Genomic DNA, 16,754 nt, shown 5'->3' on the forward strand with positions numbered 1-16,754 from the left:
AAACAGCAGCAACAGCACAACACCCCCCAGATATTAGCACCATTCCTTTTTCTTCAATATAAGGGTCTGAGATGTCTGTTGCTGGGAAAAAGCAATTGTTTTCAAACTTCATTAATAAAACATGTGTCTAAAGCCAACCTTGTGTCGCTATTTCAGACACCAGCAAACGTATTAATTATTAATCTTGTTCCATTTCTCACAGCAAATCTCATGTCGCAGGGGTTATACAAAGGAGACATTAGAGGTCAGGATAACTCACAGACCCTTCTCTTAGCAGAGCTGATCAAATGGTACATCACTAGTATCTCATTTAATAATGTTTTACCCTGAATATTTCCAAGAGCTTTTGACTCCCAAGAGCCCGTTAAACGGAAATAAAAATTTTGATTATTTTTCCTACTTTTTCTGAAATATCTTAGCAACCCAGTCTTCCTGTATGGGAAACTATTTCAAGATCTAGAGATGAAAATTTTTTAGCGGCAAAACAAATTCCATTTTAGAAAGAGTGAACAGTAGATGGCTACCTCAAAACTGTCTATGGAATCAGTAATCCACAATGAACCAGCATAGGCCAGGAGTGAAACTGGGAAAAGATCTGAAGAAAAGGAATACTTTCAAATGAAGTCATAAAGGAGGTATAAAAAAATAAAAAAGGAGGGGAAACGAAAGAAAAACAGGAATATCTATAAAAGAAAGCAAGCTGTACTGATTAGTCCATATATCACATTACTCAATGATCTAATCTTTTCCAGGAAAATTCTGTCCATGATTCAAATTCCCAGAAGCCCTTTGATTTCCCAGTGAGTGCTCTCCCAGCCCACTGGGAATCGTAATATCTTGGTGCACCAGCTCTTAAGATATACAAACGCTTCTGGCCAGTGTTTCTTTGCATAATATTTAATTACACTTCCTTCCTAAAGCTTTCTATGTTTACTTTTACCTATTACCATTTGATTACAATGCATAGGACCAAAAGAAACTCCAGAAAATGTCTAATTTTAACTCTTTGCTAGGAGAAAGGTTTGGAGAAAGCTGAAAGTGAAAGAAAGAAAAGAAAGTTAATGAGAAAAGCCTCACTAGTAAGGGGGAGAGAGAGAGGAGAAAGGCCCTTTCTCAGGATGTCAGTCTATGTTTGACCCTCATTCACAAATGCATCCCTGATAGTCCTGAAGAGAACAAAAGATGCTGGTTGGCACAGAAGCGTATAACCCTCAAGCTTGTGTTAGAAATGTGATCCTTTTTCAGTTTTCCCTAGTAGAAAAAGGAAACTGTACACCACAATGCACACTTTTCTTTATGAGACCAAGTTTACATGGATGTGCACCTTCCCACAGAGAGCAAGGCAGCTCTGAAGAGCCCTCTGGCAATTGCCCCATCCCAGATACGTCTGCAGGCCAGGGGTCTGCACTCAGACATGCAAACTTGAAAAAATTCTGTGTGATTTCCGGTCTGAGGCAAAGCGCATCTCAGTGCAATGCAGCCAATAATGTTACTTTGCAGCTAGAGGACCTGTTTGCCAGAAAACAGACTGTCATGACTTTAAGTATTTTCAGCTGTTAAACACCAGTTCTTTAATGCTCCATGCTGAGAAAGCATTGCCATCAAAACACTTAAATCACTAATAGTTTGAAGTTTCATGCCAATATAAGACAATCAAAATCAGCTAGATATCGAGCAGTTGCTTTCCTTAGGCTCCATACTCCCATAAAAACACTTCTGAAAGTTACTGTGGAGAGAAGGTCACAACAAAGTTGAGTCTTGCTTGTCCACATCAGCAGACAAACCCACGGCTACCATCCTGCTTTAAACCTCCAGTTCTTAACAGCAACCATATAATAATAAATACATTGCATATTCAAGCAGCCCATTACCTTTTCATTAGTGGTGACAGGCGTTTGCATCCTTTCCCATATAAAAGAGGGCAGACAAATTGAAGGTTGTCATTTAAATCAGCAAACAAAAACATACAGGAAAATGGTTTAATTTAGCAGCAACACTGTGAAATGAAACTGAGTTTTAACTTGTCTTCCAACAGAAAAACACAGTACACGGAAAAATGTTATAATGACCTGAAGAGAATAGTGGAACAAATTACCTTGAAACAGTTATTTCACAGTTAACATTTCTTATATCTTATTTTCATGTTGCCATCTAACTTACTTCTTTGTTTCAACCAATACATCAGGCTATATCATAAAGCCCAGGAAGTCGTGGATGTTGATATTATGACACTTTCATACAATACTTAAAAAAGTGGGACTCTTCCCTGAATCAGGCTGCTTGGCATATCATTGCAATCACTATGATAAATACTTGTAGTTGAATAAAGCCTATTATCCAAGTGACAATTTATGCATATTTGCCTTTTTACTACAAGGTAACCACGTTTGAATTAGCAAAGCCTCTGGAAACCTATTGTACATCTCAACTTAAAATGTGAAAAATCCTTTTTTTTTTCCCCCTCTGTTCAAGATAGTGAGGTCTATGAGCCGCAAAATAAATGCGGTATGAGATAAGAAATATGTCTCCAGCTTCAGCTGGAGTTTCATGCTTATCCTCTATTAAAAACAGAGCTGTCAAATGAAAGCTGCAGGAGGAATATTGTACAGAAGGAAGTGGCATAGATTATTAAAGTTACAAGCTGAAAATGAGAGACAGCATCAGTGAGAGCAAAAGCACATAAATGCATTAGCAGGATGCATAGGGTGGCAGTCCTGTGTTATGTGCACTTCCTGGTGAAGGTTTGGTTTGTCATAAATAAAATTGAAGCCTCCCTGTAAATCCTGTGTCTCTCTTGCTACCCAGAAAGCAGTACAATTTGAAAAGCTAATGTATTTCGCAAGAGCTGGTGATCTGGATCTTCAATCTGGTTTAAAAGCATTGGTGTCAGACCCCAGCTTGCGTAGCCACAGCAGACACTGTAGCAGACACTGGGGTCCTCATGCAGACTGGAGTTTTGAGCTTTGCTCTCAAGTCATAACCTGCCACCCACATGGTACTTTCCTCCCTTCAAGCTCAGTTTTGACACCCAACACAAGGTCACCAATAATGCTTCAGCTCTACACGAAGCGAAGATCAAAGTGGGGAGTTCATCTTTGTGAACTATGCAAGAGAGTCAGCTTGAAGGAAGAGATGAGCACATGGAATGGTTTTTCTTCAGATTTTAAACTTAGTTTCCAAACTGAAATGAAGATATTTGTGCACAAGCTTCCCAGATGTCACAGGCTTTGCTTCTCCTGCATGCACATCAGAAGAGATACCTCTGATGAAGCAGCTGCCCTGAGCCTCACCACCAGCAAAGCCACCTCCTAAAGACACTACAGAACCTGACCAGACACAAACACAGCTATCACTTCTGAGCCAGAGATAATGGGATCACAGTCACAATCAAAACTCAAAAAAACCCAAAAAAAGGCATCTTGGTTTAAAGTAGTATTTTGATCAGTAAACCCAGAATTTTCTTCTGCATGGTGACAAGAGGCATTCACATGAGTATTAATGAGGTGTTTTGCAAAACTGTTTTCATCAATGAAGAGCATCTAAATTGCATTTCATGCCTTAAAAAGACAAACAAAAAACCTGCTGTAGAGAACTGTTTAAGTATGGCTTCAATGAGAGTTCTATCCCAAGCACACAGGGGATTTGTTTTAATTATTTCATCAGTTTTAAGTAAAAGTAACCGTGTGTAAACAACTGATCTTGAGGGAAATCCCTATAAGTAGCTGCAGTAAAGCAGCCTGTCCAGGCTTATTACTAATTTTCTTGCTTCTCATACATGTTTATAACAGACATATTAACAGACGTGTAGGAGAAACAAGAAGTGCAATTAAAAAAAACTAAGAAAAAAAAGTACTCTACCATGAAAACAAATCATTTGTGAACCTAATTTATAACTATTCAGGACATAAGCCCAGGAAATTCAGTATTAATTGAAAACATTAGTCGCCTAGGGATCTTAAATGATATTCTCAATCAAATTGTTCTACCATCAAAAGATAGACAGTTGCGATGATTGCAGCTTTCTCAGACCTTTGGCCCCAATTATTAACCATGAATTCTGGGAAACAATGACAATATAATTTTGTGGATAGGATTAGTCATTTTATCCTGAACCAAATGGAAGGGCACACAGTAGAGACATACATTAGACCATGTATTTAAAAGTTCCCCCAGTGGTACAGAATAACTATCCTCCTAAGGAAGGATTTGTCCATGGCATTTTGGGGCTGCAGCTACATCCCTGTCTTTTTCAAAGGGACATTTAGGGGTTTTGCTTAGTGCTTATTCTCAATAGCTTTTTTCTAAATACACACCTCCTCCCTCCTCTTGGCCAGTGCTGAGGTGCTCATAGCAGTGTGAATGAGTGTGGTAGTGTTGGAGCACCTCAGAATAAATTCAGAGCTCCCAAGTGCTCTTGCATACCTTTTGTCAGATAGACATAAAATGACAGTTTTGCTCAGATAACAAATTAAAGTTGCAATGATTCTTTCTGGACAGTTTTTCCATTCTGAAACAAAATAATAGTCTAGCATTATCATTTAACCGTTTCATGGGAAATACATTATAAGCAACAAAGTCCTTTTAGTCTTCACTAGATCGTGACAGTTGGAGCATTTGCAAAACCCTTTTAGAATGACTGTCTGTGAGATGCTCAGCTAGCATGAAAGCCCACTTTTCATCTGATTAATTCATCATGTTATTTACCTCTGACTGCGCACAAATTACACAAACATCACAAAGCAATACAGCATGCCTAAAAATGTCATATGTACTATATGCTCTGAAATGGAAAAATCAATACATTTAGATCAGATTTTCTGAATTTGCAAAGTCAAAACATGCATGAGTTTTAACTTAAATAGCACAGACTTCTAGATCAGTTGTACTGTGGTACTGCATGTCTTCAGAAATCCCCCTGTAACAAATACATTTGATTAAAATGTGTACTAGATGTTGTACCTTCCACCTTGCTTAGAGTGCTCTGGGTCTTTAAATTGATTGTTAATTCACCACTGCGTGCAAGGGCTGGCATACTGATCAGGCTATCTAGCAGCTTATATTGAAAGAATGAATGCTGCAATTTCTTTTTCAAAAGGAGGTACGTGCTTCTCAATTTAGCATTCAGTAGGCACTCAGGGATGGCCAACTGATAACTGAAGAGTAAAAAGGAGGAGAAAAGAGCTCAGCTTTCTAGTGGCAGAAGTACATCACCAAAGATACATCTCCTGAAATTTTACTTCATTTACTGCATTCCCTTATCCTCTATAGGGACACTTCAGGTGAAGTCAGAGACTTGCCTCCATTCACATCATTTTATAACCTACATATGCAAAGTAGTGCATTAAGCCTAGCTTCCTGTTTTTTTTCCAAAAAGTACTTCCTTGTGCATAATCATAAAATCATATCTCAACTTGAAAATATGTGGAGAATCAGACATAAAACCCTGTCCTTTCCAGGCTCTACACATCCCCCTCAATGATTCTGAAAATCTCAAAATCTGCATCATTTCATCAGCAGCCGAGAAAAGATTGCAGGGAGCCTTGCTATTGCAGGTTGCAAATAGATCCTATCTGGAGGATGGAAATACTACTGTCATCTCTCCTTATGTCACTAAATAGGCTTAGAGCTCAAAATTACCTTTTAGACTTTTAACCACAGGTAAAGAATCCAATATAACTACTGCAGCAGTACGTACATCCCCCTGTGTATGGGTAGGTGGGGTGCAGGCTTCTGAATAGAATAAGCTACAGTAAACACACCAAAACCACATTATTATTTGGATGTAAAGCCCATATTTTGTCAAAACTCTGCCTGGAGTAAAAAGAAACTGAACTTTCATTTATCAGATCTTATTGCTATGGACACTTTGTACCAGAGCTCGAACACTCTCTGCAGCAGTTCCCCATGGTGGGAGTCAACATCAAGGTCTTTACTTAATGGATGCTCTCCATGGAGCAGACAGCAGCCTCAGGCATATTTTCTTTTTTTCCTCTTCTTCAAAATATTTCCCCACAAAATTAAGAAAAACATGGTGAGAACCTGATATGCATTGCTATGAGGGGCCTGTACACTGCTCCAGCCACTGCATTTCCTTCAAGGCTACTTTAAGCAGAACATTTGCAGAGAACAGACTATAAGCAATACAGCTTATTTGCTCAGAGACAAAAAATGCTGCAAGACCTCACTACATTCAGTTTGACTGTGTATCTTGTTGAGCTTTCAAGTATTTATCTCTTTGCAGAAGTCTGTGCACACAGAGGCTCTTATGGGCTTATGAAAAACCAGGAGCCATCAACAACCATTCAACAGTGATGAAACAGGGCGCCTGCTAGGGTTTCACCTGCTTGCTGACAGGGCAAGGCAGGGTGATAATAGCATTTCTATTTTAAAGCTCAGATGCTACAATAATAGGATTATGCAAATTTCCAGGCATTCCTGAAGACAGAAAGAACAGCCTAGAGTCTTAAAACCAGAATACATGGGTACACCTACGTAATCAAGGGGGTTTACTTCCTCCACTTCTCCCTAGAGATTTGGGTTTACTTTGTGCCCTCAAAGCCCACCTAATATCCATCCACACCAAAGGCAGTCATCACCTCCTCTCTCTTGTTAAACATACCAGCTGGAGCAGATAGTAGCCACATTTCCCTTTTATTTAATATCAGAGCAGACCAAGTAGCATCAGAAACCCAACCTGCATTTATTTCCTCTCTCAAATAGTTTTAAAGATCTCAGAGTATGTTCAAGGCTGTGCTGTATCAAAACACTGTTAAAGCCATTTTGTTCTATTTGACTAATTGCTTAAACTTTTGTTATAAAAGGAGGCGCTTATGCCTCTTACACAGAAATTCTTTATCTATGAAGACATACATTACAGAGATGTTGCAATGAGTGTTATAGGCAGGGTGCTAGTCAGATAAAGTAGTAATAGGGGATGTATAAGTATTTGAAGATTATCTAACTATTACTTACTATTCTGTAGACGCTATGAAAGTGTTTATCCTAAATCAGGCCATTGCAAGCTATATTGGAAAAGCACTATATGTGATTGAGGTATGGTAAGTAACAAAGCACCTACAGGTCCCAGAGCTGCTAGATTTCAATTGATAAAATTTAATATTTTTGAAGGATAAAACCAGTCTATATTTGCAGTTTAGGTGATTTTCTCTTTATCCGTTCTACTTTCACTACAGACAATATGAATTAGATTCCACTAAATTGAGTGAAATATCCATAATATCTACATGAGCTTCTTCATTCTTTGGTATGACAAAAAAGTAAAAAGAAAAGTTACAGGGAGAGGCTTGCAAGGAAAAAAAAAAGAATGAATTGAATTCTGCAGAGTAAATGACTGGCTTTTTTGAACAAAAATAGTGAAATTACTCAGTTGTTTTTGCAGTGATGGTTGATCCCAATAGAAAGGTTTTAAGGTACAAGATAAACTTCTCTATCCTGTAGCTTATGTGGAAGAAGGAAAGAGTATATCTTTAATACTTCTCATGGTGCCAAGGACTAAGCCATAGGCATACTTTTTCCCAATAGGCAAACCATATCCTGTACAGAGAATGCACTGAGCTATAAATACTCTTTTTTAAATGGTACTTGAAGAGGTATAAATAACATCTAGTACACCTGAAATCCCACCTGAAGATTCTCATTAAAAATTCCTTTACATCAGTCATTCAGGTAAATCTTGACATTCCTTTTGGAAGGAATCCTGCCAACTCCCTGGAAATGTTCTAGGCCAGGTTGGATGGGTCTTGAGCAGCCTAGTCTGGCAGGAGGTGTCCCTGCCCACAGCAGGGGTTTTTGATCTTTAAGGTCCTTTACAACCCAAGCCATTCTATGATTCTATGAAGGAAGCCTTTGATGACTTTGCAGCTGGACTGAGCAAGGTGAAGCGGTGGTGTCTAGTAATTAGACACCACCAAGTAACGCAAAGTAATTCTGCAAGAAGTAATTCTGTGCTGGATGAAGATCTCCAAAGGTCTGGGCAGGTATTTGGGAAGGGATAAGGTATGCATAGATGTCCTTGTTAGAGACTTTCAGCAGCGCACGAGAGCCTTCTCTTGTCATTTTTTATTACATGTGTTATGAGCATAGATTATCTTGTTGATAAAAGCTTTATAAAAAGAAAAAAACAGCCTGAAGTGGGGCAGTAGGGTGTTTAACAGGAGGTATCCAGCAGGACCCTGGACACAAAATTAAAATGGGCTCTTTACAGGACAAGGGGTATGGCTGCTCACTGCCAACAAGAAGGTCAAGGTCCAAGGGAAGGGACGAGTTCATGAACCATCTCCACACACCCTGGGAAACCAAATCTCTGCAGGAGGATGGGGAAATATAAACTAAATAACTCAGTTTTATCTAAGAGTTAACATCCCTGCCAAGAGGTAGTTTGATACATGGGGCCAGGGCCATGTCTGGTGTAAGTTAGTCAAACCACCACAGTTCTGGCAGGGATAAATCATGCTCAAAAGATTTAGACTAGGAAGAGAAATCTGTTTTTAAGAGCACTTCAATCTGGAGAAAACTCATGCAGATGGCAAAGTGACTCTGATGACATGTGACAAATGAACTCTGCTGTGACAGGTGAGAAAACTGTTCAGGAATATAAAATATTAAAAATATATTTCTTGCGTCCCTCTCCCTTTGAGACGGTCAGATCCTTGAACATGCCTCTGGCCTACAGATGGAGTTTAGAGCAACAGCCCTAAGGCTGCATCAACACTTACTGCTTGGTGCAAGTCTCGTGTTTGGTTCAGAAGAGAGCTTTAATATTTAATGTCACTAACTCTGTAAAAGGGGAAAAAAATAGCAAAAAACAGATGTAGACCAACAGTACAGCCTCACTGCATGTTTCTTTGCATTTGGTTTCTTGCTGTATAAATAAAAATAAAAAACCCAAACAAAATCAAGGCAGCTAAGGATTTCCCCCCACACACACTCTCCCTGTTTAATTTAATTGTGACCTTCCACTTTTTTCCTCTAGAGAAGCTTGATATTACTTTGTAAAGGGCATTTTCACTCTTTAATTGAAAAAGACAATCAGGCCATGGCAAAAATTATCGCTCCCCACCTTGAAAATTAGTGCCTGGATTGGTTATTCATACCATTTAAACTGAATTGAAGACCTGGGGCCTCTGTGCATCCTAATGTTTAAATTACAGTTCCTTTCCCCTTACAAGCTCCAAGGCAATTTAAATAAAGAAAGGAGCACTGATGAAGGTCCTTGTTTGATTATAAGGCTTTAGAGAAGGGCAAGACCAAGCAATTGTGCTTTTTCCCCCCTTGGTTTTGCAGACTGCACTGTAGGGGCAGAGAGGAGTATGGCTTTGGGGCAAGACCAGCAGCAGGGCTTTCCTGGTGGCCTTTTCCAGGGGGAATAAGGCAGCAATTTTCTCTTTTAACCAGAATGGGATGCAGTATTCACCTCAGATGCAAAACTAGAACAAAAAGTGAGAACTACAGTTGATTTTTAGCCTGTCCTTGAGAAAAGGGACACACAGGTGTTGCCCAGGCTTGTCTTGGTTGGATAAGCTTCAAGTCCTCTAGGCCCCATGATCTTAAAACACTGACAAAGTGGAGGCTCAAGTGTACTTCAAACAAAGGAAGAGGAGAACTCAGTAGATATTTAGTGGAAAATGAAAGTATTTAAAAGAAAAAAAAAACAAACCAGGAAATAGGAAATGCTAAGCAGCTTTAAGACACCTTAATTAGAGATAACACCACTCTTAATCTCAGAATTGAATTCATAGAAAATCAATCAGAACATTTAAAAAAAATTGAGATTAGATGGTAAAGGGAAAAAGATTAATGTATTGACATCATTATCAAGACAAAGAAACTGTCAGAGGGTTTAACAAGTTTGCTACAGCTCTGAAAGCTTAAAGAAGTTTGCTTCCCAGTGAAAGTCGTAGGAAATAAGATTAGCCATTCCTTTGGGAGATATTTAGGGAAAGAAGGATATTTGCATAACACTCTATTGGTAACCAAACTACAAGAAGTTGGTACTGCTGTCCTGCAAGATCTTGCAGTAGAACAATACTGAAGAGAAGCAAGAGACTGCTAGATGCACAAGAGATCTTCTGCAGTGGTCTAAACAGATGACCACAACCTTCCAGCAATAGGCACAGTCTTTATCTACACAGGTTTTATCCCAATGAAAGTTTGAGGCTTTCTGTGTGAAAGAGGGGAAAAAACAAACCCAAAATCTGGCCAAGTATGGGACAGATTGAGATAATTTAAAAGATCCAGTAAACTCTAGCTTTCCGATTTGCAGCTGTAACAGACTTGATTCTTCTGGATTAGGCATTGAATCCAAATCCACACTTACCAATGGGCCCTCTAATTCATTACAGTCACAGCCAAGTGAAGGCAACTAATTGTCAACACATAACAGGTGTTAGAAATGCTTATTCCAAATCATAACCATGAGCTTCTTTTAAAAAAATGCTGAGGCAGTAATTTTATCCCATTTCTCTGCACAAGAATTTCTGTTGTGATACATCACATACAGTAACACTGATCATATTGCAATATATCATAACCAATAAGAAAAACACAAGAATCTGGAACAGACATGACCTATCATTATTTGACACAGCCACATGGAAATGTGAAAAAAAATTGATTTGTCCTCAGGAGCATGGCTAATCTGTAAAGTGCTCTTACTACTAATGTCTTAACATTCATTGCACATTTCAATAACAAGTAATTACAAGTATAATATTTGGGATTATGTAATGACAAAACATTTATAAAAAAATCAAAAGTTCAAGAAAGCATGAAATTACATTAATTCAGATGAACTGTTAGTAATTATACAAGGTGATAAATTGGACTTCCTCTAATTGTCTGTAACAATTTCATATACTAAAACACCCCAGTTTCCTTGTTCGCTATTTAGTAATACAGATTTGCCCTGTGCTTGTTCTTAAAATAATCTGATTTGAAAGTGCTACGCCCATCCTTGAGGAGTTTCAGGAATTTCAAACACATGGTTGGGAGGTTTAAACAAATAAGTTGATACTTGTGATTAAGATTTTGCTCCTATCAGACATATTTAAGAAGCATTTCCCTAGTCTCAGAAATGCTGACCCATGTCTTGACACATTCCATTGTGCAAGTTAAACCTACCACTCCAATATTTGTAAGGGTTTTTTTTATATTAAAAACGTTCCACCTAGATGTGATGCGAGAATAATAGTGGTGGTGATGGTGAGGGAAAGTTAGAAGAGCTATATTCATGATACAATTGGCAATTGGCAATTATATCAATGTTTAGCCTTAAAATGCTAAATGCTGTGTGCCTGTATTTATTAACACAGGTACCTTGGCACAAAGTATTTGGGTATATCAGTTCTAATTAGTTTCTAGCTCCATAGACCATCACTTCAGGTAAACACATCACTCCATTGTGGGTTTACTCTCTTTCACTGAATAGCTGACTTATACCAGCTGAAAAAAGCTCTGGCCTATCCCTTCTCCACATTCCTCCCTTCAAACCTGGTAAGGAGCTGAAAGCCTCATTCACCTCAAGTACTCCCACTTACATCAGAGAAAGCCCTGTCATTCTCTAATTCAGTTTCCACAAAATGCCATATGTTTTGCTTGTTCTGAGCACATAACTATCTTGCTTAGGTCTGCAAATGTTCCCAGCTGAAAATGACAACTTCTTGCCACACACAGCTGAGTCCAAATATTACCACTCTTCACTGTGAAGAATCACTTCACCTGAGCGTTTTGCTTAGCCAACATGACCTCATTATCACATCCAACTGATTAACTGTGCTATACCAGTAGTAATCTGCCAACATACACAGTACTGGAAAAAAGCTGTTTTTTGATAAAACTCACAGCTGAGAGAGCAATGCAGTGTGAGGAAACTCTTTGTTCATGAAGTGAAATAAATACAGACAAAGAACGGAAGGAATTGTGTAGGAACTAGGTGATAATTTATTTATAGGTCTCTGCAGAATCACTGAAGTTCGCAAATATGCCATCTGTTAAATAGTCATACCATTCCTAAGTGCATATTAGCAATCTAAATGTGTTCCTAACACCTGATCTTAGCAATCTTATTTGATACACTTTTTGACAAGCAACATTACGTTCTATCAGATTATGTCATGTTATCTTATAAAGCTGTGCTAGGTAGCAGTAACTTGGAGAACAATATTTGGTTGCTGTAAATATTTACTCAGGGCAAAGATGGGTGGTTTTGAGAAGTGGCCATATCTTCTGAATAACAAAGGAGAATATCTACATTTATATTCATCTTCAGGGTTGGTTTATATATATAATTTAACACATTTTAGGTTGCAAGCGATTGCTGAAAATATGCACAATTCCCTCCCATCCCCAGGGAAAAAAAGTATGCAAAAACACTTTTGGGCAAAAATATTGCATTCAGTAAGAAGAAACATTATTCCTGGTGGCCCACCTCATTCCTCCATTTATCATCCTGGCTAACAAAAAGACAATTTCATAACTTGTTTCTGAATCCCATCTGAATGAGATCTCATAATATTTCAGAAGGAGGTGGTGCCTGCTTGAAAGAGGGTCCAATAAACATGACAATAGAAGTAAGATTGGCTCCCCTAATGAGTTATTTTTACTCATTTCACTTTCTTTTGCTCTTTCAGGGTGAATCATAAGAGATCTGAATGTTTTGTACCTTTCAATTTTATTTTTTTTTTAATTTGACATACTAAGCAGGAAAATTCTAGGGCCTTTCTCCTCCACTCCACCTCCCTTCTCCTGGGCCACAAAGCCTCAGAGAAGCCAACACAAGCAAATCCCCCTGTGATGTCTAGAGAACTGGCCTAAAGGACAGTTTTCCCACAGAAATATATTGTGCTGGCCTTTTCCTTTACAGAAAGGTCTTAACCAGAAAAAGAAAAAAAAAAAGAAAAAAAAAAAAGAAAAAATAGAAAGCTGATTAATTTTCTTAGACTGAGTTTTCAGAAAAGGTAAATAAATAAATCCCCACATTCAGAGATTTGACCCGTAAAGCTCATCTTTATGAATTCAATCTCTGGTTAGTCATATTACACCCATCCACTGTTTTCCTCTCCAGTAAGCATCACACGATGGAATAAAACTAAACAAACAAACTTTCTTTTTGGCCTTTCTTGTCTTTCTTTTGTCCCCCTGGACTAACCAGACTGCAAGGCAGAGATCTAGCCAGCAGGCAATTAAAAGAACATCAGAGTTTAAAAGGCTTTTGCAGCATATTGACAGGTACCATCTATTGTGGCTATGACAGTGCAAGGAGGTGCTACAGCTAACTAATTCAATTCAGTCACCTCTGAGTAGACAATGTCTTCATAGGATACCAATATACAGGAGATGAAGAGGAGGAAAAGAAAAATTAACTGTGTAAAGTTCAACTAAGGGGGAGAAAATTGATATATTGACATAAATAGCTGAGCCTGTACAGATAGTAATCGTTATTGCTTTGACCAACAAGAACTGTTTCTGTCTATTGAGCCCTGAAACAATTATTTGAAGCAAGATTCTGTAGCAAGGTAAATTAAGTAAGCTTAAAGCAAGCAGTATATGACACTATGGTATAAACAGTTTTAAGCAGAAGCTGATATTTTTTATTAATTTTTTGTTATTATGTATTAAACACATTTCAAAGGTATTTCAAGCAATCATCTCCCAAAGCACACTGGCAAAAGCAGTAAGTCTTCTCAATAGAATGAGATCTGGATCAAAAAGTAAATAATCAGTTTAAAGTACATCTCATGTAATGTTTAATAATTGAATTATTAAAAAAAGAATAAGACTGATATTTCAACATCTTAGTGAAATGTGAGAAGGCAGTTAAGATCAAGTACATTATTATTCAGTAAAAAAAATTAATAGCCACATATGGGCAATAAGCATAGACATATTTAAAAAGGAGATTTCTGAAAACCTTCAGATGATTTCCTACTGAAAGCATTCTCTTTCTTTCCCCCTTTTAAAACTAGTCTTAAATTTTGTTCCAGTCAATTAAAGCCTGTCCACTTACTGCAGCCAGCTTTAGGACAGAGTAGACTCATTAAGAATATAACTTTGTCATCATTTAAACACACACTCTGTGGGAGTCCTGATGATGTTTAATTATCACTTGTATATATAGAGGAGCACACCTGCTTTCTATTTCTATAAAAAAGGGAAACAATGCAAAATAGCACCTTTTCCTACTTATATAGATAAAAAGTCTCATAAGTTCCAAAAAGAATGATGCTAAAAATGTCATGGAATAATTACACTAGCTTTGCAATTTGGAATCATGAATGCAAACTCATGGGGTTAGGATATAAGTGCTTTATGAATAGGTATTTCATGACTGCCAAAGGACTAGATACTAGGTTAGATAAGATTTTTCCATACCATGTGGCAATTCTCATAGAGATTGTATTATGCTATTGAATATGTGAATGTGTTCTTGAGTTATACAAGCATTGCGGAGCTTGGGGTACAGTTTGGAGTAAAACCGACAGAAAATAACTGGGTCATGTTTTCTCATTCTCTCTCAAGATCTCGAAAATTTTGAAATGAAAACAAGAAACACAGTGTCAGTCAGAGAAGGACAAGGAGTGGTTCTGCTCTGTGGTCCTCCACCGCATTTTGGAGGTATGATGAGTAGCTCTACATTTTGTACAACCTGAACATCAACAACTATAACTCAGGAGAAGTGGTCTATGCAGTACCCTGCCTGATTAGCACTGGTCTTAATTTGTGCATGAAGCGTATGAGTCTATAATAAATTTTTATTCCATTTCCTTAAAGGACACAGAAGTCCGCATTTCCTAAGGGGCCCTTTTTTATTATTCTATAGTTACTTGGGGGACTAGAATGTCATCACTCATTGGGTGATACACAGCAAAGAAAGCATAAAGTTCTAAAAAGACTGTCTCCTGACACAATTGGTTATCTCAGCTCCTTCACACATAGGGAGCTGCAGAAGGGCAAACAGCAGCAATTTTTTCTACATTAAAAACACTTCAGTTGTCAGCGGAATGATTATTTTGCCTTTTGGTGCTTGCTACATCAAAGTCATAATTTGAAAACTGCATTTTACACATTAGATTTGTCACAAAAATAGGCATATATTTTCAAATGCCCAATACTCACCTTTCCTGATAATCGCAAGTATCAGAAAAAATTAGATTGGAAGGGACTTCTGAAGAGGTGAACTCCTGGATCAAAGGAATTCTCATTAAAGCAGGTTGCTTGAAAAATTCCAATGCTTCAGGTAAAGAATGAAAAGGATTTTTCCTGGGAATTAATCTGGGGATGCTTTATATCTGTTGTCATTGCCTGCTGCTGCTTCTTAACTGTAAGACTCTTTTTGAGGTCTTCTTTTCCATACAAGGTAAAGTCCAAGTGACATGAAACGAACCAGTAATACATTTAACTCTGTGTTTCAGACTTTCATCTAAGATCCTCCTAAGTGTGAGGCATAGTTTTCCTTCCTCCTCTTTGTGGATGTATTACCCCTTCCAGTATTAGGATGTACAGAGCAATACAAAGGCTTGAACAAGTACGTACACGGGTGTCATTTTCCCTTGACACTTTTCATACCTAGTAGAATTGAGAAACTCTTGAGCTGTCTTTTGAGACTTACCACCCCCTCCCCAGCATAGTTTCTAGCAAGTTTTGGGCTCTATACACTCACAAACTTCCTCCAGAGGTGTTAGAATCCAGATCAAAACTGCTTTCAGATCTTCTGAAGTCTGGAGTAAGAACCGTAGTTTCCTAACACATAGCAGAAGATGATTGGAAGTTTTACTTTGGAAAAGCAAATGTATTAATAAGGGGAAATATGAATAGCATAGTTACCAAATTGTCTTGTTCTGGACTGAAAATCAGCATTTTTTAGATGACTCATGTCCTGCTTTCAGCAGGAGTGACCACACATCCACAGGAGCTATGGTTGTACTTGTGTTAGTGCCAAATTCCTGCTCTCAGCAATGTTTCCTCAATTTTTCTTAAAGAAACAGAGTTATAGCACAAATTCCCATGAGAAGGTGAATAGTGATATATACAGGGGATGCTGTATATCAGATGTAGAGAAACCCATCAATCAATTTAAAGCCCGCAAGTCTTGAACAGAGAGGAAATGTCAGTTCACTTAGTGTTTACAGACATATGAAAGTAGTATATATTCAAGGAGATGAAGTGAAATCTGGTCCTTAAGGGCAGAAAAGGCTTGAAAGAGTTCCTGAAATGTATCAGTGGGACAGACAGAAAGACAACACATCCATCCTTGAGTCAGTAAGCTATGTATTTTCCTCTTGCTGTAAGGTAAAATTCGGATTTGACAAATAGGAATGAGTAGAAGAAAACATTCAAAACACATAAATAGTTAACAAGTGAATTCACCCCAGATTAATTGAACTGACAAAATGGTATCAATGAATAAAGCCTTTGACACACTGTTTCTTAACCTAAAGATGTGTGCTGCTGACCAATAGGGCTGGAAAATACCTTATCTGAGATAATAAGTCTCTAGATAACAGAAACTGAGTTCTTTTGTCATCCATAAACACTATTCGTGACCAAAAATTATATGCCATGGGGATGACCTACATGGTATTAACTATGGTAAGTTATATACTATCTCAAGATGCTTAGGAAGTTATATTTATTGAAAAGGATTGCATTTTTAGTTCTTAAATTGAAACCCTTGCCTCTGACTCACAATATATACAGGAGAAAGGATTACTAGCCTTGCATACAGCTTCCAATTATCA

At 37.9% G+C, this 16,754-nt stretch overlaps 1 protein-coding gene across 7 annotated transcripts in view; it reads left to right on the top strand.

Moving 5' to 3' along the window:
- CNTN6 (contactin 6) overlaps positions 1 to 16,754 on the top strand; it is a 140,567-nt gene that overhangs the window by 64,468 nt on the left and 59,345 nt on the right. For all 7 annotated transcript variants that reach the window (XM_069865607.1, XM_069865612.1, XM_069865611.1 and 4 more), the window contains one exon: positions 14,536 to 14,631. In XM_069865607.1, the coding sequence (XP_069721708.1) occupies positions 14,536 to 14,631 (96 nt within the window). The remainder of the gene's footprint in view (positions 1 to 14,535; positions 14,632 to 16,754) is intronic.

The sequence above is a fragment of the Phaenicophaeus curvirostris genome, chromosome 11 (assembly GCF_032191515.1).
Source record: "Phaenicophaeus curvirostris isolate KB17595 chromosome 11, BPBGC_Pcur_1.0, whole genome shotgun sequence".
In the NCBI taxonomy this organism is placed as follows: domain Eukaryota; kingdom Metazoa; phylum Chordata; class Aves; order Cuculiformes; family Cuculidae; genus Phaenicophaeus; species Phaenicophaeus curvirostris.